We start from the raw sequence: 26,771 nt of genomic DNA on the forward strand, positions 1-26,771 counted from the left end.
TGTTTGGCCTTAGCTGGAAACAACTATCTGTTGTTCTCCGATTGGGGTGGGGGTCGGATATCTGTGTGTCAGTATTGCTGGGCTTAGTATCAGGTGCCCGCGTTAAAGTTCGTTTCGAAATATATGATTTGGCACTACTTTGAAAAATGTTTTAGAGAAGAAAACCGCCCCGATACTGCTCCATCGTATTAATTGCACGTTACTTTTACTGGTGTTCACAGATTGGAGGGTATATACCGGGTCGCCTCCCTGCCAGAACTAAATAAACAATATTTGGGTATTGTTTCAAAACTCGGAAGTACATGTTGAAACGTGTTCTAAAGTGAACCAATACAGTTGTAAAACAATGCTGCCCCCTTCTGTGCCGTGCTGAGAATTACTGCAAATATTAACTCCCAGTACATTCGGTCAGGTCAAACGATCAGTGAGTGCTACAATTTCTGTGGATCTGTTCGACAAACTTTCATTGGTGACTCGAAACATAAGAGACTGTTGCTGTAGAGAGGTCGGTGCTTTGCTTTTCTAATAACAAAGGCAAGCCTCTAACGGGTCAGGCTACAGTGGTTTTCTTATTTCGGAGCACTATTACTAAAAGGTGTTACAAATACTTCATGTAATAATTGAACTCAATGTACGGAATTCGGAAAGAAGGTGCTGCGCTTTTGCCCTGCACAGACACAGCCACAGCCTAAATGACTGAAATAAGATCACAGTCAAAATATAACTAAACTTTTTACTTCATTTTGTGACCCCGACTTTAATATCGCCGACAACATCTGTCTAATACGGACATGTCTAAGAAGTAAAAGTAACACATCTTTGGTAATGTTGCATCTGGTGGGTACGCCTGTAGCCAATACATCCAACATTACTAAATAAGCCCACAACCTATTTTTATGTTTCACCTGCACAGTGCTTTTTTTCACAGAACAATATTGTTTTGCCATCGAGCCTCAATGCCCTTTCTCTATCACTCTCTAGTCTCCCACATTTTATCACAATACGCGCATACATTTGAATATAAAACAAATGTTCCTCAAAGCACTCGTGAAATTTTGCAGTGTTTTTTAAGTACTGTTTCCATCCGCTTTTGTGGAACTATTTTTTTTAAGGTTTTGTATGTGAGGGAACAGAAACAGACTCTGCCCCTCCCCTCACCCACACTCTTATCACATTGGTATAATCTTGTCAAGTTGCTCAAAGCTGCATTCACAAACTCTAAATTCTGCAGTGGTGGAAAGTAGGCGGCGCGTGTGGTGGAGCGTCAGCAGAATTCACAGGACCGCCAGATTCCGCAAGCCAAAAGTGGTGAGCATTATACTTTCTTCGCTGCACTTCTGACGAGCACTCGTTCTGCTGTCTTCATTCCGCAGGGCTTTTTGTTTTGGGTTGCACTCTCCCTGCCCTCTGGCTCCCACATGCTGCATTAACCTTCACCACTGCTTGTGCTCACTATCTTCTCCTCCTCCCACTGTTTGTTCTTTTTGAAAGCAATTTTACGAATGCAACCTGAGGTATCTGGGGCCCAGACCATAAAATTATGGCCAAGGCACAGAGGAGGTAACTGTATTTGGGGGCTAGTGAGAACCATTCTGCTGACACTCTGTTTGGGGGGGGAGGCATACATTTACTGCACTTTTGCACCTTTTAGTCCCTGTTGTGCGCAGGGTACAACTTTAATCTTTCAAAAAAATTGCTCGTGATTTTAGCCACTTGATTTTACTTTCTGGTTACTTGTCTGGGCTTTCTAGTGGCGCCATTCTATCGAGGCAGCGCTCTAGGATTTGCATGTGCCCAGCCTATAAAATCTCGGCCGCAGCGACATCACCACTATTTCAAGTGTCTGGCTGCATCCATTTACAGGGTAGCTGACAGAGCTTTATCATCACTCAAATGTGCAGAGACTCAAAATGTTTACAGAAGGGGTTCACTGTCAGCGATAAAACCCTCTCTCCTCTCCTAAACAAGGCTGAGCGGAGGCATTTACTGTTTGTTTGCCAAGATGACTTGCTTGTTACACGCCTTAATTGAATACCCTCATACCACAGTACTTAATATTTAATCAATGTTGCCAAAGAACCACCTCTGTGTCTCAGAAGTCTGATTTACCTAACACATTTAAATTGGGCCGTGATATGTTTGTGCCTATTGTTTTTTAGGTCGAGCTTAGAGCAGCGCATGCGCTGCTTGCTCGACTTTTTTAGGTCGAGCCTAGAGCAGCGCATGCGCTGCTTGCTCGACTTTTAGTAAGGGGGTTTTCAGAGTGCTACCCACAAGCTTTTGCTGGCCTCAAGCTTGCGTGCACGCTCGCATGCACGCGTGCAGCCGCCATCTGCCTTTCTTATCTCTTTCTCCGCATCGCTGGCCATTACTTTCACTTTCGCGGCCGCATCTGCCTTTCTTATCTCTGCTTGTTTATTATTCAATGGAATGCTTGCCCTTTATAAATCTTTTTCTCTTCGCTCACAGCGTCCCGATCGCTCACAGGCGGCGTGGTTGAATTATTGTTTCTCGGGCCCAACCGGCTGGTGGAGCTCACTCGAGATTTTATCGTTCCATGAGAAATTCCATTCAGTTTAATTTCTAAGTGTGCACGGATAGCGCTATGCTTAAGCACCTTGACTCTTTCACTTTTTAGTTTTCTATCGGACCTCGCGCCCCTTTCTATTATAAGTGTAGGTTTCACATTCGCTGATTTCATCATGTAATCCTTGAGCGCGCTGATACATGGTACTCCATTTATCACGGTTAGCGCTCCTTCAAACACTAAGTAACTAGGAGGTTCTTAGCATACCACGCGCCACTATTTTTACGTAAGCCTGCATTTGAGCTTGCACTTGAATTATTCAAGCCAGTCTTCGCGTTATCCGTAAGCGTTACCTTATTCCTCACTATTCATATTACTCCATTAATCACGGTTTACCCTCCTCCAAACATTAAGTAACTTGAAGGTCCTTAGTATACCACACACCACTATATCAACGTAAGCCTGCATTTTACTTCGGCTCCAAATTTAATTGCTGGCTTAGATTAAACGTGCATTAGCAGTCCTCTGCTAATTATGGCGCTCCGTTGGAAAGAATTTTTTCACTCACTTAGTACTCCTCAAAGCGCTCTCAATGCAGTGTGAGCTTCCATGATTCACGAAGTTGCCTTTCTTCAGTATTTACTTGCTGTCTATGTTTTCCCCAAGCAGTACACGCTCTTATCTGACCGGCACTAACTCAAAAGTCATTTTAAGTACGTGACCGCTTCAGTAGTTCCCTGCTGTCCTTGGCTTCACATTTTTGATTTCCTAAGTAATCTTTGATGGCGTATAGTGCCAACATGCGCACACAAAGTATGACAAAATAATCGGAGTCATGTTCTGGCAAGCATTCTCACACGCTTTAGTAGACATTACAGGCGCGATATGTGCCTCGCATGTACTTAAAAAAATGTCTTTTAGACCACAACCTGGAGGTGTAGGTTTAGCAATACTTTGAAATTGGAAGCGATCCAGGTCCAGTGGTATCTTTTTCATTTTATTGCATGCGGTAAGCGCTTAATCATATTACCTCTTCTTACTTTTACTCAGTGGATAGGTTGGACACACCTAATACATCTTTCTCATTATTTGACAGGCTGTCAACAATTGCTTCCCCACCCCCAGTCCTGATGAAGACCCGCCTCTGACGCTTAATTAGCTGCGCGTCCACCCAGGGTCGAAACGTCAACGTTGTAGTCATGCTAGTCCATGCAGTTTCCGTGACCCCACTCTGTCATATTGGGCCTAGGATTCATGCGAAAAAGAACAAGTGGCTCCATACCAGGCATCTATTCTGACAGTAGCTTTTTCCATGGAATAATGGACCTCTGTACGCGAGTCCAACTTTCATGTTGGTGATGCAGAGCACACAACCCTATTAGCTAGTGGCATATCTAACAAGCATTGGCATAGCCAATAGGTCTCGCCTTTGGGACCTTATAAGGGTTTAGCCATGCAATACTTGATGCTGTTGCACCTAGGATATTGTGCTGGATAACTAAACACTTATAAGGTCCCAAAGGCGAGACCTATTGGCTATGCCAATGCTTGTTTCTTTCTGACATGAAAGAGGGGTACGTTGGTGTTTCCTTCACCTAAATGTTTTTTTTTGGGGGGGGGGGGTAAAAGAAGTATAATTGTATGTACACGAGCAAAATACTTTCTGGAAAAAAAAAAGTCATAACACTTTCACAGAGTTTTTTTTTTAAATCATATTGCAAAACTGCTCACCAACTTAAAACTTACCAAAAAAATTTATTTATCACATAGGCAAAACCTAATGCATTTACTAATGCTTATTTAACTAGTAGTCCCGTTTGCAAAGTGATAGAGAAAGGGGGCTGGGCCTTCGACCAGCTCTCCGAAATCCCACTGCGTGGGACATACAAGAGGTGCCAGGAAGGCTTCTTAGCCCCCAAGGTCTATCAGGAGTAAAGTAGACTTCATTCCCCAACCAGTAGCGCACCACGAGCCACGCTTGCACAGTGGCAGAGAAAGGGGGCGTGGCTTCCAAAGACCTAAGTAAGTAAGCAAGTAGACAACTTGTAGAGCGCACAAATGCCGAGGCGTCTTGGCGCTATATGTAGCAGGGGAGCAAACAACAGTCGGTGCAAACGGCTTCATTCCCTTGCAGGGAAAAGCCAGGTCTTAAGCATTTTCCTGTACCCGGGGTCTGGAATTTTGACACCTAATGCTGGGAGGTAGTTCATTCCAAAGCTTCGATGCTCGGTATGAGAGACTACTACCTCCCCCTCTGGCCTTATAGATTCTGGGGACCTAAACGAATTCTTTGTTGGCAGATCTAAGCTTCCAATTTGGTAAATACCACTGAAAAAGTTTCTGTAGGTCCCCAGACCCTCCACCATACAGTGCTTTATGCACCAGGCATAAAGGCTTAAACTAAATGCGCTGCTTGATCAGTAGCCAATGAAGCTCACTAACGCTACTTGAGATATTATGTTATTTTGGAATATTGAGCAGCACTCAAACTGCTTCATTTTGCAGTGACTGAAGTTTTAACAATTGGCGTTTGTCAATGCCCAGAAAGACTGCATTACAGTAGTCGATACGGGAGACAACTAGTGCGACTATAACCACTTTTCTGAGGTCTAAAGGGATAAAAGGTAGGAATTTACGCAGGATTTTCAACTAATAAAAGCAGGATGATGTCACCGGATTGATCTGTCTGGCAAAGTTTAGCTGGACATCACACAGAAATCCTAAGTTCCTAACCTTTACTAAGAGATTTGGGGAGTGCTCTGCTTCTGCCGGCCACCAGGATTAATCCCATAGAGGAAGACCTGTCCCAAACTCCATGATCTCAGTTTTGGCTAGGTTTAATTTGAGATATCTCTGATGCATCCACCCCATGATTTGCTTCAGACAACTGTGAAATCTACCTGCCCGAATTTCGGCATTTGAGGAAATGGAGATGACTATCTACGTGTCATTGGGATAAGTTTCCAGAGTACTACTCCTACACTTTCCCAGTGGGATTAGATTACCATAGGCCATTATCTCTCCTACTCTTTATATAAACTACCTTTATTGGTCCTGAAGAAGGGCTTTTGGATCTCCTCCGGAGACCGCGATTTTGCGTGAAACATGTCGACCTAAAAGCATATCCATTAGGGTTATGCTACACACCTAGCTACAGAGGGCCATAATACCCCTCACAGTGCAGCACCACCCTCTTGGTTTTTAACAATGACAGAGGGACTTCCTTTTTCAATAAATTTACTTACTACCCCTCCGTTCATTTTTTAACTTCACATTAGGACTTCATAGCCTCTCACCACCACGCACCCACACAGCTTTATCAAAAGATCTCTGACAAAGTGACCCTTCGAGGGACCCGTAGTTCATTGCAGCGCCGGCCCGACGAGGAGCAACAGCCCAATGATGAAGCATGACATCCTTCAGGGTGTGTGAGGGCATCAAGATCATGACACACTGTCCCCCACAAACAGAGTAGTAGGATGACCAGAGTTCCTTTCCCATACTTTCTCTCTCTTCTGATAGGAACAGTCACTCTCATTGGTTGTATCGGCGTAAGTTACCAGCGAGAACCCGTGAGCCCTCGCTAACTTGGCCAGAGGCATAACATATATGTTAAATAGAGTTGGTGACAAGGCTGAGCCCAGCGGAACACCACAGGGGAGGTAAAACCTCTGTGATGTAAAATGATCCCAACACACCCTCTGTTCCCTTGCAGTAAGAAACGAAGTGAGAAGGGTTAGAGCCACCTATTAAATTCCTATTGCCTTCAGCCGTTGCGTCAGTACCAGATGATTCACTGTAAAACCACGGCTGATAGGTCAAGTAGTATCCGGACGGCTCTTCCGCCTCAGTCCAGCTGCTTGTGTATTTCCTCCGTTGCCACGATTAGAGCCGACTCTGTGGAGTGCCTTGGTCTAAAACCATGTTGTGCGGAATCCAGAAGGTCATTTGTATCCAAATGTAATGTAATGTAACAAGGGACTTATAAAGCGCACGGCTACTCCACAGAGTGTCACGGCGCTACAAGACTACGAGACAGATGTCAGTCCTCCTACCAGGATAGAGGGCGGCCAGCCGTGCTATTGCCGGAAAAGCCAGGTCTTCAAATGTTTCCTAAATGGCAAGAGATCTTGCACCTGCCTAAGGAAAATGGTAGTCCATTTCATAGCCGGGAGGTCAAGACTTGAAAGGAACGGCCACCCAAAGAGAGCAGGAAAACTTTCCGGATAGTCATCAGAAGCTGTGCAGAGGATCTCAGGGCCATCTGTGGGACGTAGTGCTGTATCCTTTTCCTAATGTAGACGGCTCCAGTATCATGTAGGGCCCTATGAGCTAGAACTAAAGCTTTGAACTGAATCCGCTTCCAGACCGGCAACCAGTGCAGAGACTTCAGATGGATGGACATGTGCTCTCTGGGAACAACTGATGGAGCAAGGACTCGTAGAAGAGACTTGCTCGTAAGCAATCCGCTCGTTTGACAAACTAACATATTATTAATTACGAATTGTGTAAAACTAATATGAACCACACCAGCACGCAGGTTAGAGAAGCTTGCCTTTGTGTTTGCTAAACATTAATAACATGAACTTTGGACTAAAACTGCTTTAACAGAGAAATCTTTACTGCGCAGGCATCAACTGCATCTACGCAGTATGACGGAATAACGCTTGGAGGGAAATTCTTGTGAATGAGCAGAAAGCACCAAAATGGCATCTTTAAGACTCACATGCATGGCACCTGCTTAGCTGAATAGAAAACAAGCTATTTTACTAATGCTAATGCGGGAAAAGTATTAATAAATGAAGGGGAATAGAGTAGAGATGAGTGGTATAAAGTGAACCCATTTATTTTTTAAATTAACGTTTGTCTTTCTGACTTTTTTAATAGTGCGTATTTGGGCCTCTCGTGTATGTCCGAAGTAAGCTGAGTCACATGATCAATCGCGCATGACTACTGAGAGTGGACTCGGAAGGATGACATAAGGGTCGGAAGAAGGACAAGGTCGCAGAATGACTGAGCCTGGGAACTAGCAGTGAAAAGTTTAAATGAATGAGTTTGAATGTTAGATTTTCAACAATTGTTGCAGATGAAATGTGAATGCGGGTGGGAATAAAGCTTATGAATAAAAATAAAGGGGATGGATCTATAAACAATGGGCTAACTGAAAAAGGTGAAATGTAAGCAAGGTGTGATGATCATCTCCCCTTGCCTGACCAATTAGATTTAGAATGTTTATGATATTGAAACATTAGTGGGTTGAACAGTAAGGACGAAAGGTATAACTGAGGTAGTTTTTAGTTAGTTAGAGAGACGTCGATGCAGAGATGCTGTGAGCGTGGGTGCTATCCGAAGAGTGGGTGGTGCTGATGCAGAAGAGAGATGCTGAAGAAGAATCAAATGCAGAACTTTCTATCCTAAATTAATTGGGGTTAAATAAGAATATTGCAGAAGAATCTCGAGGAGGAAGAGAGTGTCAGAGAGGCGTGCGGCACAATCGTCGGTTCTAGAGAGGTCATCTATCCTGTCCGGAATCCTGTCCTGAAGTCTTTGTCGCCTGAACTATCCCAGGGGACCCTCACCAGCCCTTTGGCCAGGGGGTTGGTCTTCACACCATTCTTGGTAATTATTATTTCGTATATTTTCAGATGCTCTTTTCTCTCGGTCCTCTCCCTTTCTGTGCATAAGTCATTGCATGAGTCCGAAGTTTGCGTTTGATGATTAATTGATTGAATTTTCTCTCCTAATGGGGGATGGTGTCTGTACTGTATTTTGGAAGTGGTTCACATGCAATTTAATTTAGAGAAAAACTTAAAACTTCCCTGAGTCTGTGGTTATTTACTTATAGAATAGAAAAATTAAGATATGTACATTATCACCATCAATTAGTTCAATTAATGGCCCATTGACCAGAGGAAAGAACTTTTTGAACAGTGAAGGGTTAGTTAGAAATAATAAATAACTGATCCCGATTCTGTGATTACACATATAAAAATAATTTGACTCCAGCGGTTTACTCAATTGTGTGGGTTTGTGGGCCCAGGTGAGTATATGGTAGTGGAGTATCTGTTGTTGGTACGCCACTGGATCACAACCATGAGTGTTGCCCTAGCCGCCGCGTTCTGCATCACCTGCAGGCGGTTCAGCAAAGAGTCTAGTAGTCCTAAATACAGGACATTGACATAGTCCAGCCTTGATACAATCAAATAACCAATTAGATCTTGATTAATTGATTTTTCTAGTTTTTTTGCCACCAGTGGCAGGCTGATATAGTTCAATGGTTTTTCACATCTAGTGGATCGAGAGAGAGTTTCTTTAGAATTGGTCTAATACAGGCTTTCTTCCAAGAGACTGTATAGGATTCAGAACTAATTACATTATTCAGAGAAACCTCTTAGCAATCCCGCTGTGTGGGACTCATTATAACAGGAGTGGTTGTTGGCCCTCAATGACGTCCTTGGGGCCAACTACACCTCCTGTTACCTTCAGTAAGTCCCACACAGCAGGATCGCAGAGACCTGGTAGGAGGCCATGCCTCCTTTCTCTACCACTCTGCAAACTTTCCTCCTGGCGCACTACTAGTAGGGGGATGAAGTCCCCTTGGCTATTGAAGGTCCTTGGGGGCCAACTACATCTCCTGTTACCACCAGCAAGCCACACACAGTGGGTTTGCTTAGAGGTTTTCGGTAGCCATGCCCCCTTTCTCCACCACTCTGCAAACGTGCCTCCTAGCACACTACTAGTTGGGGGATGAAATCCCCTTGGCTCTTGAGGGTCCTTGGGGGCCAACTAGCCTTCCTGTTACATACAGTAAGAACCACATAGCTGGATTGCTGAGAGGATGTCAGAGGCCACACCCCCTCTCTCCATCACACTGCTGCTTGGGGAAAAAAGTCCACTTTAGTGCTGAGGCCCTTAGGAGGCAAGGGGACCTATTCACCCACTAGCAGTGCACGAAGAGGCGCTTTTGCAGAGTGGTGGAGAAAGGGGTTGTGGCCTCCAATCACCTCTCAGCAATCTCACTGTGTGGAGTTTACTGGAGATAACAGGAGGTCTTGTAGGCCCCTAAGGAGCTCCAGCAGCCATGGGGTCTTCATTCCCCGAGGTGGGCACCCTGTGACATTGCTGGAGCCAACCCTGGACCGCCACCCTCGAGGGCCATCCGCAGGGATGGCTCTAGGAGGGAGGGCCAAGCGCCCCCCCTCCTTTCTTCTTTTAGGGCCTGCGTCCCAGGGAGGTGGCATTGCCAGGGGCCGAGAACAGCCATGGGGGAGGGGCCACGGCCCCCCCCCCCCTCCGATTTTAGAGTTTAGCTCCAGGGAGGTGGTGGCCCTGGGACCCAGGGGGGGTACGTGAGGCCCCCCCAAGTCAAATATAAAGAGCTCCAGGGAGGTGGTGGTCCCCGGGGGCAGGAAGGGTCCACGAAGCCCACCCATATTTTTGTAATAAGCCCCGGGGAAGTGGCAGTCCCCCGGGTAGGGGGGTCCCCGAGATGGCGGTCAATGGGGTTTTGCTAAGCCCTAAGAGGGGGGGCTCGTGTGCCCCCCTCCTATATTTATGATATGCCTCCAGGACCTGGCCCACCAGGGGGTTATTTAAAAGCAAGTACAGGAGCCCGTGCGTTTTTTTTTTGCAGCAAATTTGCGAATGTTGCCGCAAAATTTAATTAAAAAAAAAAATACTTTTATGCCGTGGCTGGGTCCCAGCGGGACCTCAAAACCATGGATTGGGGGCTAGGGTTTTCCTACCCTCCCCCTTTTCTTTATTGTGAAATGTTTTTAGGACTCCTTGAAGCAGAGTCCCAAAATAGCTGCAAACACTTCCTTGTTGAAGTGTTGGCAGCCAATCAGAGCTGAGCATTTCCCTGCACGAGCTAGTCTTTTTTCCACAAAGGCTTCACAACCTGAGATATCACTATTATTTTTAACTTACATTTCTGAAAAACGACTGAACGGATTTGCACCAAATAACAAAATGCACAATCTGCGTAACAACATCTACCTTTCTGCCAAATTTGGTGCAATTCTATCCTGCAGTTCAGGCTGTAGGTTCGACAAAGCATTCCTATGGGAATTAAAATGGGAAAATGCACTTTGTTTGAACCCCCTTTTCCTCAGCCCCCACTTAACGGATGACCCCGAAACTTCCCATGAATAACAGAACTTACTTTTAAGTTACGGCAGGATTCACAGATCCACACAGGTCCACGTTGAGTGCCGCAGTGGATCAGCGAATGCTGCCACGTGTAAAAAAAACTATTTTAAATCAATTTCTTCACCTTTATGGGTCCCATTGCGACCTCTATATTACATCCATGGGAGCAAGGTACCTCTACCCTGACCCCAAAGGCGAGACCTACTGGCTATGCCAATGCTTGTTCAGTTTGTCCTCAGGCTATTGGATCAGTGATGGTTTTCTTGGCAAAAGAGGTGCCTGTCGGATGAGGCAAAGATTGGGAGATACGATAATGAAAGAAAAAAGAGAAGAAGGGGATTGAAAAGGCAGAGAGAGCAGAAAGGGATAAATAGGAGAAACAAATAGGATGAACAAACATACCACCACAGCAGCCACAAGAGCAAGTGTCTCAGGTCGCAGGAACTTGAAGAACTCAGCCCAGTTAAATTCAGGGTCCACTTCATGACGTCTCTTCTCTGGTTCGACTACGAGGTGGTTGTTGTTGAAGTCCATCTGGCAGTAGACCACTCTTCCACCAAAGGTCACCAGGGCAGGTCCCACCAGAAAGGACACTGCCCTGCCCACCTGGAAGGGACGCCAGCATTGCCGAGGCGCGTACTGCACAGCTTTGCGGAGCAGAGCATTAAGCCGCAGTGCCTGGATGGGCTGAGAGGTGGGGCCTGCGGTCAACGAGTTGCGGGAGAAGAAGAAGCGCACGTTCTGGACACTAGAAAAAGAAAAATACAAGGGTTATTTGAAGCTGATGGAACCACTATGAATACATTGAGAGCAGCAAAGATAGCAGTAACCCATCTGACCTCAGCAAGAGAAGTTAGCAATTATAAGAAAATACACAAGGGTCACATTTTCAGATACAGTGAGAGTGGGGACGGTGACTGTGTATGTGTGCTGCTTAGGTATACAGTGTGTCTGCTAAGTGTGTGTTGAGTCTGTACTCCTTACTTTTGTTATTAATTGTGAATACTCCCTCACCGAATTTGCCTCAAGACCTAATACACAGAGGCATTTTTGTCGTAACTGTATGTTCACTGGTCTGAATCAGAATGACTTTTCTGATCGTACATAAATGATTACGGCCAAAAATGTGTTTGTTTATTTCGGTCAGGAATTCACAGGATTCCTGACAGAAATGAATTTACTAGTGAATTACTCTCCCTGACTATGCAGAATTACACAGTAGTTCACCCCATACATGGGGTGAAGAGTGGGTAGAAAAAGGCATGGTTTGACTTTTCAGTCTGTGAATGTCAAAAACGAGTGAGTTTGCAGTCCTTCACGAGCTCCTTTTCACACCCAGGAAATGCTTGGAGTTTTATTCCAGTAAAGATCTGGCTAACTGCCCTTCCAAGATGAGAGGAGGAACGTCTCTCCTTGAAACTTGAAAAGATGTAGGCGTAGGTGTTCCTCCACTGGGAAAAATGCTTTCCCAACAGAGGAAAGAAAATCTCTGGGAATATACCACATTACATTTCCAGTAATATGCCTCAAAGCATGCACCTTGCTGTGTTTTCTAGTGTTTCTTCTAGGACTGTTTGAGAATGGCAAAAAAAATAATTTAAAAACGGAAATTTCAATCTCCGCATGTAAATCTGGAGTATTTTGTGAATTAGGCCCCATCTTTCAAGCGCAAAGAATCTCCAATCACTTATTCCTTCCTAGATTTTCCTAGGATTCCTTAGTCCTTCCCAGCTCCATCCAATGATCAAGTAGGTGGGCAGGGCTACTGGAAGGGCAAAGGGCAGCTATTACTTCACTCAGCTCTTCCTTTTCCATGCCCACCACCTTGAGACAATGTTTTCTGTTGGTGGTAGGGAGGGAAGGGGGAGAACTGGCAGGAAGAGAAGCCCACTTCCTCCCTCACCCCTATGAGCTCACCAACAGAAAAAAAACAAGCATTGGCATAGCCAATAGGTCTCGCCTTTGGGACCTTATAAGTGTTTAGCTATGCAACATTTGCATAACTAAATACTTATAAGGTCCCAAAAGCGAGACCTATTGGCTATGCCAAGCGGCCGTGCAAGTGATCGCAAAAGTGAAAGTAATCGCGGTAAAAGTGGCGCGCGCGCCGCGCACATGCACTATAGCTCTAGGCTGGCCTGGTAGCACTTTTTGGAGCCCTCTCAATAAGTCTCGCCAGACCAGCGCATGCACTGGGTCAGGCGAGACCTAACGAATCAGGAAGTGGGGATTAGAAGGGTGAACAAGGATTGTTCCTAGTCCCTTCCCTTCCAATCCCCAATTTGTAGTAATCAGGAGACCACACTGGAGATATTAAGTCAACGTAGGTTTATTCAGGTATCAGGTAAGCAGGTACACAAGTAGAATAAGTCCAACAGCAAGTGTGAAAGTCCATATCATAAGCCAGGAGTAGGTCGCTGACAGCAACCCCACCGGGCGCAGCCTGCTAGCTGCTCAGCCCCATCCATCCAACTGTCATTCTCATCCAGTCACCCAAGCATTCCACACATGGCCCACACACCAAACATTCCACTCGGAACACTCACGCAGGCTGAGCAGCTAGGAGCACGTTATCATAAGAGATAGATAGTAATAGGAGAATACTACACACTTCCTTATTCATCATCATCATCATCAAATTCTTTATTCGATATTTAAAAAATATCATAAAAGTACAGAAATACATTAAAAGAAAAACATCATTCAGTTCATTTCAATTACAATAGCTACACAGAGTTCATTTGTCATCAGTTCATTCGGAGTTGGCCCCTGGTATTCCTAAGTCTTATTGCAACTTTAATAAAATTTATGGTACAAGCCAATGTTAGTGGGTTCTCAGACCTTTGTGAATATAAAAGGGCAACCTTAGCATGTCTGAACCTCATTTGTTTAAAAATCCTTAATAAAAAACTACGTCTGGGTACCGAATAAAAAGGGCATATTAAAACAAAATGAAGGGTATCCTGCGGAGACCTATTGTCCCAGCCGCAGGTACCCTTCTGTTCAACTGTAACAGTAAAACCAGGTGGATCGGACAACAGATGGTGTAAGAGGTTGAGCCTAAATCTGGTAATTAAAAATCTTTCCTGCGCGTTGTGCATAAGGGCGAGATAGGGTTCCATGCCTTCTACTGTCTTAACCAAACTGTAGGCACGGACTGTGGGCTTGCGTTCTTCCTTATTCATTTTTGGACAGCTCCTTTGTGACCCAGTGATTCACTGTTGAAGAGAAGCATTGGGAGAGAACAGAGATGTGTCTGTGTGCGCCATCATGGCACTAGATCCATCTGAATTCTCATCAGCCTGCAAATCCAGTGTCTGACTCCTTTATGGTGCACGGCCACACAGTGTTACACACCAGCAAGAAGACAGATGCTCTTTGGAGATCCAACCATTACATGGCCCCTCGCGGGAGCAGAGACACAAAAATCTGTGCCTCAGTGAGGAGCAAGGACGCTGCTTGCATTTTTTCTTAGACTTAGAAAAAATCCAAACCCACCTGGCTCCCTGCTAAGGGACAGACACACACGTCTACACCCCAGCAAGGACCCTCAATGCTGCTTTTCTTTTTTCTAGCCTCAGAATAAATTCTAGCTGGCTCCTTGCTGGGGTACAGTCACACAATCATCTGCACCCCAGTGAGTAACCAGGACCTTGTTTAGATTACTTCTTAGACAAGAAAAAAATCAAAGCTGCACATGGCTCCTCACTAAGGTGGAAACACACACAAATCTGCGCTCTGGGCTGCAGACACACACACATCTGCACCCGAGTGAGGAGCCAGAAGGCTGTTTGGATTGTTTTTTTCACCAAAGAGAGTCCAGCAAGGAGCCAGGCGCTGTTAGGCCGCAGAAAAACCCATACAGCGCCTGGCTGTTTGTTAGGCTGCAGGCACACAAACACACGTCTGACCCTTGCGAGGAACGCTGGCACACAGATGCCTGCACCCCAGCGAGGACCTCATGTGCTGTTTGGTTTCTTTTTTCTTGGCTTCACCATAAATCCTAACAGCCGGTGGCTCCCCATTGAGAGCACACACACACGTACACAAATGCATACATTTGTGCCCCCACCAAGGAGTTTGGATACCATTTGCATTCTTTTTTAGCCTCAGAATAAATCCGAACCGTGCTGGCTCCTTGCTGTGGCATGAACCACACACAGACACACGTCTGCACCCAGCTAGAAGTATGGACGCTGTTTGGGTTTTCTTTTTAACCCTAATTAAAAATCCATAGTGCATCTGACTGCCAAGTTTGGGCACAGATACACATGTTAGGGCCAGAGCTCCTCCGGGGCATAGGGAAACCTCCCAACACCAGATATTTCTGAACACTAGACCCTTGGAGGGGTCCTTGGTGATTTCTTAAATAAAGGTGGTATGCTAACAACATTTCATTTGATTAATTCCCCTTCGATTAATTCATATTGTCACCGTACTAGGGACATAAAATTCAGCTGATTCCTTGGATTCATATAAAAAAGATTCCTTTGTTAGCATAGCACCTTTATTTCGTTTTACAGCCCAGCTCGCTAGGGATAACTGGGTCTTCCATTCTTTTTTAGGTCACAGCCCACCAAAGAGCGCCGCTGTCTAGTTTGCTAAAGACATCTTGGGGACATACAGAAAGCTGACCTAGGAATGCATTCTGACCATTGCTTACCAGTGGTTTTGTGGTTTGTAACTCACATTTTCTGGATCTCTGTTTGCTGGCTTAATTTGGTTTAGGCTGTCCAGCTTGAGTTCGTCCTTCCTGTTGCCCAAACCATATTTACAGTATCCTTCCAAGTGCTCTCTTTCTGTAAACAGGCCTTTAAATCGTGTTCCTATCTGGTCACATTTGCTGTGCATTCAAAAACGGAGTTCAAATGTCAGGCTCCGTCTCCATAGGGAGCTAGGTGTTTACTTTCCTTTCTCCGACTTCAAAGTGAAAGGAATTATGTGACAATCATGCTGACTAATGGGGTAATTCTGTCAGGGCCGGCTTTAGCACTGGTGGAGCCCTGTGCGACAATGTTTGTTGGCGCCCCCCACAGACTCCCTCACTACCACCCTTTCACAGGGTCCCCTCAAGTCTCCATAATCACACTCTCTCACATGTATTTAATTAGTTGTATAGCACCTCCTATACCAGTGTAGGGTGTCAGAGCACTTTACATCACATACACACAACACAGAGACAATCAATCATAGGTGTGTAAATCAGTGTATAGGAAATGTTACATAAGCCAGAAGACTACAAGGTGTAGGAGTCACATGACATTCATACTGGTAGACATTTTAGTTTGAGTGCTTGGTCTGGAGAAGCACAGACTCAGAATTGAAAACATAACCCCATGGTTTGGGGTTACATTTAATAATAGGGATTTTTTATTCTCACCAAAATTAACCCTTTTTGAAACATTAGAATAATAAAAGACAGAGGACAAATTATAATGCTCTAATCTATATCTTGCAGTTTGCATGCAGCTCTTTGACAGTTATTAGCTCGCTGTTCCATGTTAGGATTTTGACATCTACACTGCCAGTAACAAAAGGATCTCTCTGACAAAAGCACTGACTGATTTAAAATGTATGCACTTTCTGATCTACATGGTACACATTCTTGGCAGCAGGCACATAAACCCTCTGTGCTTCCATACAATGAGTTAAAACTTCTACTAGACAAAATTCCTTCTCTCTCCAGGAAGAACATTAGTCACCGTAGTTATCTTGACATTTGTATTGCTGTATGAGAATTGCCGAAGGCCAGCAATGCAGAAGCAGGTGCTTTTAAAGCTATAAAATACTTCCAAGGATGGCGCCTCCTTGAAGAGTCAGCACCCGGTACGGTGGCACCGGTCGCACGTGCAGCCCTAGAGCCGGCGTGTGGTGGAAACAAATATTTTAATATCATCAAAACAAATCAATAAACTAGATGTTGACATTTCCACACATTACATTTTCTGCGATGTATACTTTTATTATTGCAAATGTAATGGTCATTTCAATTGAAGATGTGTTGTCTATAATGGCAGCGCATTACCATACCATACATACTCCACTTTACCCCACTCTACTCTGCACAACTCCACGTCACTGCACTCTACTCTGCACCGTTCACTTTACGCCACTCCACTCTATGCTACTCCACACTGCGGCACTGCACTATACACCATTTCACTCTACACCACTCTACACCACTTCAGTCCGTGCCTCTCTACTCTGCATCACTGTCTGCCAACACACTCTACTAAGCACCACTGCACTCTTCACCACTCCAATCTACTCTGTACCACTCCACGCTACGCCAGTGCAATCTATGCTGTACCACCCCACTCTGCCACACTGTACTTTACTCAGTACAACTCTACACCGCCGCACTCAACTCTAACCAATGCACTCCACGCCACTGCGCTCTACACCAATCGACTCTGCACCACTGCACTATACTTTACTCTGCCACTCTAGCCTATGCCACTGCAGTCTACTCTGTACCACTCCATGCCAATGCACTCTACGAAACTACACTCTACGCCACTCTGTTCTACTCTGCACCACTGTTCTCTACGCCACTCGACTCCGCTGCACTCTATACCAATGCACTGTATGCCACTCTATATGCAACACTGCACTCTCTGCCACTGAACTCTACACCACTCTATCCTATGCCACTGCAGTCTACTCTGTACCACTCTATGCCAATGCACCCTACGAAACTACACTCTACGCCACTCTACATCACTACACTCTATATCACCACACTCTACCCTGCACTACTCCACTCTACGCCTCTGCACTTTATGCTGAACCACTCCCATCTACTCTGCACTACTGCACTCTAATGTATACCACTGCACTCTACAATGGTTCACTCTGCTCTGAAACAATCTACTCTGTGCCACTCCACTTTATGTCACTGCAATCTAAGCTGTACCACTCCACTCTAGCACACTGTTCTATTTCACTCAGTACAACTCTACGCCATTGCACTCAACTCTGACAAATGCGCTCTACGCCACTGCACTCTACACCAATCGACTCTGCACCACTGCACTATACTTTATTCTGCAACACTCTATGCCACTGCACTCTACACCATTCTACTCTACATCACTGCACTCTACACCACTCGGTTCTACTCTGCACTATTGTTCTCTACGCCACTCGACTCCACTACACTCCATACCAATGCACTGTATGCCACTCTATATGCAACACTGCACTCTCTGCCACTGAACTCTACACCACACTAGTCTATGCCACTGCAGTCTACTCTGTACCACTCTATGCCAATGTACCATACGAAACTACACTCTACGTCACTCTGCTCTGCATCACTACACTCTATATCACCACTCTACCCTGCACTACTCCACTCTACGCCACTGCACTTTATGCTAATCCACTCATCTACTCTGCACTACTGCACTCTCATCTATGCCACTGTACTCTACACTGCTTCACTCTGCTCTGAAACAATCTACTCTATTCCAATGCACTCTGTCGCCATATTTCACTCTGTGCTTTTCCACTCCTCTTTATGCCACTGAACTTTACACCACTGCACTCTACGCCAATGCACTCAACACCACTTTACTCAAAACCAATACACCCTGCGCCTCTGCACTGTATGCCACTATACACTACTCTGCAACATTCTACTCTATGCCACTACACTCCAAGCCACTCTATTCTACTCTGCACCACTGCTCTCTATGCCACTTTACTCTGCAGCGCCCTATTCTTTAAGCCATTCTACTTTACACCACTGCACTCTATGCCACTGCACTCTATGGCAAAGCACTGTATGTCACTGCCCTCTAAGCCACTGAACTCTAAGCCACTCCATTCTCTTCTGCACCAATGTACTCTACACCACTGCTGTCTGTCACTTTACACTGCACCACTCTTCTCTAAAATACTGCATTCTGTGCCACTGCACTCTAAGCCACTCTGCTCTACAGCACTGCACTCTATTACATTCTACTCTGCGACACAGCACTGTCCGCCACTGAACTCTCCACCACTCTACTCCGCGTCACTGCACCACTCTACTCTACGTCACGCTAATCTATTGTGCACTCTATGCCACTTCACTCTACACCTCTGTACTCTACTCTGCACCACTCTACTCAGCCAATTCACTCTACTCTACTCTACTATGCACCACTGCACTCTTTGCCCCTGCACTCTACACCACTCCGGTCTAGGCCACTTCACTACTCTCTGCACCACTACACTCTACGCCAATGCATTCTACAGGACTACTCTATCCCACTCCTCTCTTTCCTGCACCACCCCACTCTACACTGCAGCACTCCACTCTATGCCACTTCACTCTACTCTGAAACAATCTACACTACTGCACTCTATGCCACGCTACTTTATGCTGCGCCACTCTGCGCCACTCTACACCACTCTACTCTACTTCACTACGGTACTCTACACTAAACCACTGCACTCTACCCAATGTACTTTACACCACTTTACTCAAACCCAATACACTCTATGCTACTGCACTCTACGGAAACTACTCTGCACCACTTCACTCTACGCCACTGTACTCTACTCTGCAACACTTTATGCCACTGCACTCTACAGCAATGTACACAATTGCACTCTACATCACTGCACTCTATGCCACTCTATTGTACTCCACTACTGTACTGTAGGCTACTGCTCTCTACAGGACTCTACTGTGCAACACTGTACTCTACGCCATTGCAGTCTACACCACTGCACTCTACGCCACCACACACTAAGACACTCCACTCTGCAAGACTGTACTCTCAGCCACTGAACTCTGTGCTACTCTTTGCCACTGCACTCTACTCAGCACCACTCATCCCTACCTCAATGCACTCTACTCTAATCTACTCTGCACCACTGCATTCTACGCAACTCTATGCTACTACACTCTACTCTAAACATCTGCACTTTACCCTGCACCTCTTCCCTCTACTCTGAAAAAATCTACTCTACCCTGCACTGTATGCCACTCTACTCTGCCCCACTCCACCCTATGCCATTACGCTCTAAGCCATTGCACTCTATGCCACTGCAATCTACCCGCGCCACTCCACTCTGCTCTGCACCATTCTACTCTATGCCACTCCACTCTACACCCAAGTCACGCTGCAAAACATCTGGTCGTCAAACTAGACCAGGAGCTATCCATGAAGAGTCACATAGTTGCAACCTGCATTTCCTGCTTTGCGATTGGAGGCTACTGAGTAAGGTGTTTCCTTGGCTACCATTATTTGCTAGAAAAACGTTGGTCTAGGCCCTGGACATAAGCCACCTTGACTAAAGTAATGCATTGTTCATGGCCGTCAACGACACCTTACTGTCCAAGCTCCAGGTGGTACAAAATGCAGCTGCCCGCCTGTTCTGTAATTTCCCAGGAGGTTCGCCTTCGGTGCCTACTCTCAGAGCTCTTCATTGGCTCACTATTAGGAAGCGCACCGTTTTAAAGATATATTGCCTTACCCACAAATCCTTGCTGGGAAGAGCTTCTTTGTACCTAAAGGATAGACTGCATCGCTATCGTCCTTCACGTACTTTAAGATCTAGTGATAAGGAGCTACTGATTGTCCCCGGCACCCATAGATCTAGATACAGTAGCATAGCCTTTTCCTTAACTGCCCCCACTGCCTGGAATCAACTTCCTCTCCATCTACGCGGTTGCTCAGACTTCACCAAATTTAAGAAAATGCTGAAACCTAGCTGTTTTAGCTTAAGGCTGTTGGTTAGGTGCTGGCTTAGCACACAGATTTACCTTTAGTATGATTCATTGTGCTTTATAAAGTTCAAATAACATAACAGAACTCTAAACCTCTTTACTCAAAACCAATGCATTCTATGCCAGTCTACTCTGCACCACTGTAGATCATGCCAGTTCACTCTAGTCCACTCTACAACACTCCACTCTATGAAGCTCTACTCCATTAAACTCTACTCCACTCTATGGCACTCTCCTCCACTCTATGACACTACTCCACTATAAAACACTCTATGCAACTCCCACTGTGCTACTCCATGCCCCTTTACTCCACTCTATTCCACAACACACTACTTCAGTCCTCCACTCTGACACTCTACACCACTCTATGCCATTCCACTCTACTACACTACTCCACTCTACGATAATCTACTCCACTCTACTTTACAACACTCAATGTAATACCATCTAGGCTACTCGACTCTGTTCTGCACCACTCCCCAACACTCTATGGCACTCTGCTCCACACTAACATTCTACTCCACTATCCGAGGCTCTACTCCACTCTACTCCCGCCACAACAGTATGCCACTCCATTCTATACCACTCCATGACACTCAACTTCACTCCAATTTACACCACTCCACGACTCTCTACAACACTCCATAACACCCCACTCTACTTCATGACAGTGTACTTTATGACACTCCACTTCATGTCATTCTCTTTTACACCACTAACATTTAGCCATGGTGAACAGCCGCCAAGCTGGTGTACAAATAGCTAAAACATGTTTGCAAAGCCAATAGTTCTTGCATAGGCAAGACCTATTGGCTTTGCAAATGCTTGTTCAGAACTATTTCTTACCCAGAATTCTCTACACAGGTTATACATTGGTTAAGAAAAAAGATGTCCTCACATTTCTGTGATGTCAAGTTCGGGAATGTGTGGGAAAACAGCAAAATTCCCACTGCAGTGTTCCCACACAACAGTCAATAAAAACAGTACCACATGTCTGGGTAGGCCTATGTATCTGATAAGAGCACGCCAAATAAGTGGCCATGTAAAGTCAACATAACATCACTGTGGTCCTCAACACTGTCACAATTGTTGGCTATTCTTTCCCTGAACAAAAGGCCCACATATACATGGGGGTACTGTGTTCACGAAAGAGTGGGAACAGTGGATGGTATGACTTTTGCCTGACGTTTATGAATTGTTTGTTAATTGTGATTTTTTTAACCATACTTTAGCATATGCAGAGGAAACTGTGTAATAAAGGTTGTTGGGTGTGCATGAGAACCACACCACAGTGGATCCATTGTACCTCTAGTTTTAAGAAAAGTCTAAGGTTGATACCTTCCTCGCTGTGCTGGCCCACTCTGCACCCAAACACTGCAGACCTCCTCAATGGTTTTGCCTCCATCAAACACATACCCTGACATGCAGACTGTGGATCCCTGGTCAGACCCATGGAACCCCACCTATGTGTGATAACCCCAAGCTCAGAAGACCCAGGGTAACACAAACGTGGGTCAAGCTTTGGGGGGGGGGGCATGTTTCTGTGTGAGCAAAACTGAAGGAAACTATCATGTTCTGGAGGAACAATGCTGAAAATATGACAAATGTTTTCTACAGCACGTTGTCCAGGACAAGAGAGGGTGAGGGCAGTCTGGCACCCAGCCAACAAAATCTTAAGATGTGTAGATAATAAAAACATTTTGTTGTAGTGGGTTTCCATAGAAGTCCAGGTGTTAAACCTGCAACCAGAAGACAAGTGAAACCAACATTTCACTTGCTGCTGCTTTCCAAATTTCCAAAATACAGATCACCAAGATTATTTCTTTTCACAGAAAACCGATACATGTCTGGTACCAGCACATGCAGAAGACCTGAGTAACAAAGCTGGATAGCCAAACCTTGTCTATGTTCCTGCATGAGGTAAACTGTAAGGAATTGGCATGTTTTGACAAACAAATGTGCTTAACGCAACAATTGTCTGATTTTTAGCAATCTGGAAGTCAGCCAATCTGGGTGAGGAAGGTATGGCACCCAGTGACAGAAACTGTAGTATGTGTAGATGTAATAAAAAAAATATGTCTGTGTCATGTTTCCATACAGCCCTGTAGGTGATATCTGTGGCCATAAGACAAGTACCCTAAACTGGAATTTTGCTTGCAAATTTTAAAAATGCAATACATCCAACCCCATATACATGTTTGTTACCCCAAACGCTAAAGAGACTTAAAGGTACAAAGATAGATGTGAAGCATTGGCAGGGATATGTTCCTGCATGAGGGAGACTGGAGAGAATTACCATGATCTGGCAAACAAATCCTAAAAATTGGATAAACTTCATGTTCAGCTCAATCTATTGGCCAGCCAGTGAGGATAGAGGTATAGAACCCAGTAACAGTAATACAAGTCTTATATGGTTGTGGTATGTTTCCACAAAGCCCTGGGGAGATGTCTGTGACCAAAAGACAGGTACCCTAAACCAGCATTTTGCTTGGGGCATCTTTTAAAATTGCCAAAATGCCCTGGACCCAGTTTATCACCTGTTGGCACAGTAAACCCATACAAAATCCATGCATGGCTGACAGCCACATGTTCTGGGAACCCAGAAGAAAAAAGCTAGTGATCACATCACGTGTGGAAGGGATATGTTCCAGTGTGGGTGAGACTGGAGTGAATTACCATGTTCTGGGGAAAAGGTGCTACAAATCTTACTGAGGTCAATTGCTGGACAAGCTCACAGTCAGCTAGGCAGGATGAGGAAGGTCTAGCACTACGCAATATAAATCTTTGGATGAATGAATGTTGAAAATATATGGCTGTGGTACGTTTCCAAACAGGCCTGGGGTTATATCAGAGGCCAAAAGACAGGTTATCCTTAGGTCCCCATGTTCAGGAGACCCAGAGGAAGAACATTGGGGGGCAAGCCTTGGTGGGGATCTGTTCCCGCATGTGGGAGACTAGAAGTGCATTACCATGCTTTGGAAAACAATTTATTAAAATCTGACAAACAGCAGAGTACTGGTGAGCCATAAGATACATAATTTTCAAAATTTCAGTGTAGGCCAGAGTTTAGGCCCAGCTCCAGGAATTTTCATCTGGATGGGCCAAGGGTGCCTTTGGGTGGGCCACAACGGGCCCAATTTTTGGTCCTTCTGGAGGTAGCCTACAAGTCTTAGATTACATCATACCTGCTTCCAAACAGGTACCACGATACAAACTGCAAATTCTGTGTATATACAGAGTAAATAGAGGGTAGAGTAATGATAAAATGAGCTAAGGTTCATTTTGGGGTTTAGGGGTAGGCAGTGATACAGAGATGTAAGCTGTTTTTGTGTTGTAGTCTTAGTTTGCTTCTATCAAATAAATTAGACAAACATTGAATACAAATAATTTGTGAGTTTGAAGTGTATGGTTGAAAACAATGTCCGTGTTAACATGGAGGGAAGTTGTCATCTTACACATACAGGCAAATGGTTTTCCTACCTCCAGAAAGGTTTTTAAATTAAATGACGCCTAGACAGAACTGCTGGAATTTGGATTGAAATCACCAACTCTCCAGGCTGCAATCCCCATGTCTTCAGGAGCTTGGGGATGCCATTTCACATGGAACTGTTAAAACTACAGTTCCACCATCTCAGACAACTGAGTAAGAAGAGTAAGGAGGATAAGCAAGAGTAGGTTAACATAATAGAAATCTACAAGTATTGGTGGCAAAGCAGAGACTCAAAAAGTGATTCAGGATGCCATTTAATCATAATTTCAAAATTAGGCCCTTCAACAAGATGCCGCCTTTCATCCCAGAGAGAATGGAAGCTGGTTGCGGGTAGCGTAGCACACAGCCATCTGATTCATGGTAGCTTTCTCTGGGCTAATCTCTCATTTAGTCTATTAGTGCAACTACACAAAACACTTTGCAGTATTGCTGGCTGTGGGGTAGATCAACAACAACTCAACAACACAAGCACCAGGCCTGCAATTATCTCACAGGTCAGCCTACATCAGCTTTAATGTGGTTGCCACTTAATGCGGGAGATCAAACCCTATGTCCCTACGCAGGAACTAGGCTCCTTCTTCCAGGTTCGCAACCACCCCCAACACACAATTGAGTACAAATGGTGACCACAGATAATGCATTAAATAATCTGTGCATTTCCACCAATCCAAGTTCTAAAAAGCGGACCAAAACATGTATGTTCTACTTATGATGGTATGTTAAAGTTTTCATTGATAAACTCCAATTTTCCTTTTGTAATTTACATTTGAGTGCTGTGTCCCAGAGCACCTTAATTCTCCATTTTTCTACACTAGTTATCGTTTAGAATAGAATGCTCAGGGGTGTAACCAGGCCTCTGTAGCCTTTCGGTGCAGGGGGGCCCCCTGACCCTCTAGGGGGAACCTCAACCCTTCAGGGGGCCCCAGTCATCTCATAGCCAATGAATATCTGTGAGATATGGGCAGCCCAGAGGGCGCTCATCACATTCTGCAAGGAGCCCCAATCTTTTTAGGTTATGCCATTGGGAATGATCTGGCTCCATCAGAGTCCAGGCGATTTAACCACACCAATCTGCCGACCCCACTGCGGTCTTAAGAAAGGTGCACTGTGTTGTCATGTCACGAGACCTCCAACAGTTGAGGAAGAAGTTACAGAATTCGGCTGTAATATTAAACTCGAAACACAAATGTAAAAAGCCTCCCCTCCCAGAGCCTTCATCTCTGGTTGCTAACAGTGGCATAGCCAGTGTGTCTTAGGCCCTAGTGCAAGAAATAAAACGGGTCCCCTGTTTGAACTGTGAAATATAGCATTAATCCGGTAGCTCCCTCCAGGTCTCTGGGCCCTGGTGCCACTACACCTCATGCACCCTGGTATCTCTTGTCTTCCGCTGGGTGATGATGAATAGTGTGAAAGAGAGCAGCGCGAGTGGTGCGAGTGTAGGGTCAGAACTGTGCCGATGTGAGTGTCGAGTGAGGTGCATGAATACGATATGAGAGGACGGCCCAGGTGAGTGTCAGGTGAGAGGAGTGTGAGCAGAGTGAGAGGAGTGAATGCAGGGTGGTGTGAGCAGTGTAAACGCAAGGTGAGTAGTGTTCCAGGATGTGAGTGAAAAGTGTGAGTGAAGGATGAACTGTTAGAGTGACTAGTGAGTGCATGGTGAGAGGAGTTATTAGTGCAGGGTGAGTGGTGTGTCCCTATGAGTTCCGGCAGAGTATTGTGCCTGTTCTCAGGCAGGATGAACAGAGTGCTTGTATGAGTGCAGGCTGAGAGATGTGTCCATATGAGTACAGGGTGTGAGGAGGGAGTGTAGGATGAGTGCTGTGACTCCAGGGTGAGTGATGTGCTGGTTTGAGTGGTGTGAGTACAAGGTAAGTGGTGTTCCCATAATGAATGAAAGGTTAGCTGTAGGAGTGTTTATGTGATGCAGGGTGAGCAATGTGCCAGTGTGGGAGTAGGGCGAGAGCAGTGACTGCATGGTGAGTGATGTGCCCATATGAGTTTGTGCAGAGTGGGAGGAATGAATGCATAGTACGTTTTGTGCTTGTTTGAGTGAAATTGCAGTGTGAGCAGTGAGAGTGGCAAGAGAGTGAATGTCACATGTGCAGGGTGAGTAGTGTGCCCGTGTGACTGCAGGGTGAGTGCAGGGTGAACAGTATGAGTGCATGGTGAGTGATGTGAGTGCTATGTGATCACTGTGAGTGCAGGGTGACCAGTGTGCTCATGTGAGTGCAGGGTAAGAGGAGGATGAACGCTGTGAGTGCAGGATAACAGCATGAATGCATAGTGAGCAATGTGAGTGAAGAATGATCGCTGTGAGAGGAGTGTGAGCGCGAGTGGTGAGAATGAGGAGTGAGTTGTCTGAATGCAGGTTGTATTCCCAAACACTTGAAGTAATCAGCTTGGTATTGACGGTTGGCAAGTAGGGTTTCAGATATAAGTTAAACTATTGCTATTATGGCATCAATCAGTGATGGGGTGGAGGAAATAAATAATTTGCAGATCCTGCAACAAACAAAATCTCGTGATTAGGGTTGCCAGCTGACCATATTTCTACAAGCACCACTGGTATGTTGATGTCCTGGCCAGTACTAAAAGCACCTAAAGCCGGCATTTTTAGCCCTTATCTTTGCATACATCAAACAGCACATATAAATAGAAAGTACTTTTAAATGTGTTCCAGAGTTGCATTAATGATCCATAACAAATTAAAGGTAACAAAGACAGCAAAGTCATGTTAAAAATAAATACATACAAATTTATTTAGAGCCCTATTTTGTATCACACCCAAGTCTTTGCAGACTCCTTAAACAACAAATGGCCAATATTTTTCTCTAGGAAAGGTGGCAACCCAATTCCTGATAAGCCTTTTCACTAAATGG

The 26,771-nt window shown here is 45.2% G+C and overlaps 1 protein-coding gene across 1 annotated transcript in view; it reads right to left on the minus strand.

Annotated features, from left to right (window-relative positions):
• The window catches only part of ABCB8 (ATP binding cassette subfamily B member 8), a 432,700-nt gene that overhangs the window by 368,044 nt on the left and 37,885 nt on the right, over positions 1–26,771 (minus strand). Inside the window, exon 2 of the mRNA XM_085628480.1 lies at positions 11,081–11,426. Within this exon, the coding sequence (XP_085484606.1) occupies positions 11,081–11,426 (346 nt within the window). The remainder of the gene's footprint in view (positions 1–11,080; positions 11,427–26,771) is intronic.

The sequence above is a fragment of the Triturus cristatus genome, chromosome 10, assembly GCF_964204655.1.
Source record: "Triturus cristatus chromosome 10, aTriCri1.1, whole genome shotgun sequence".
NCBI lineage: Eukaryota > Metazoa > Chordata > Amphibia > Caudata > Salamandridae > Triturus > Triturus cristatus.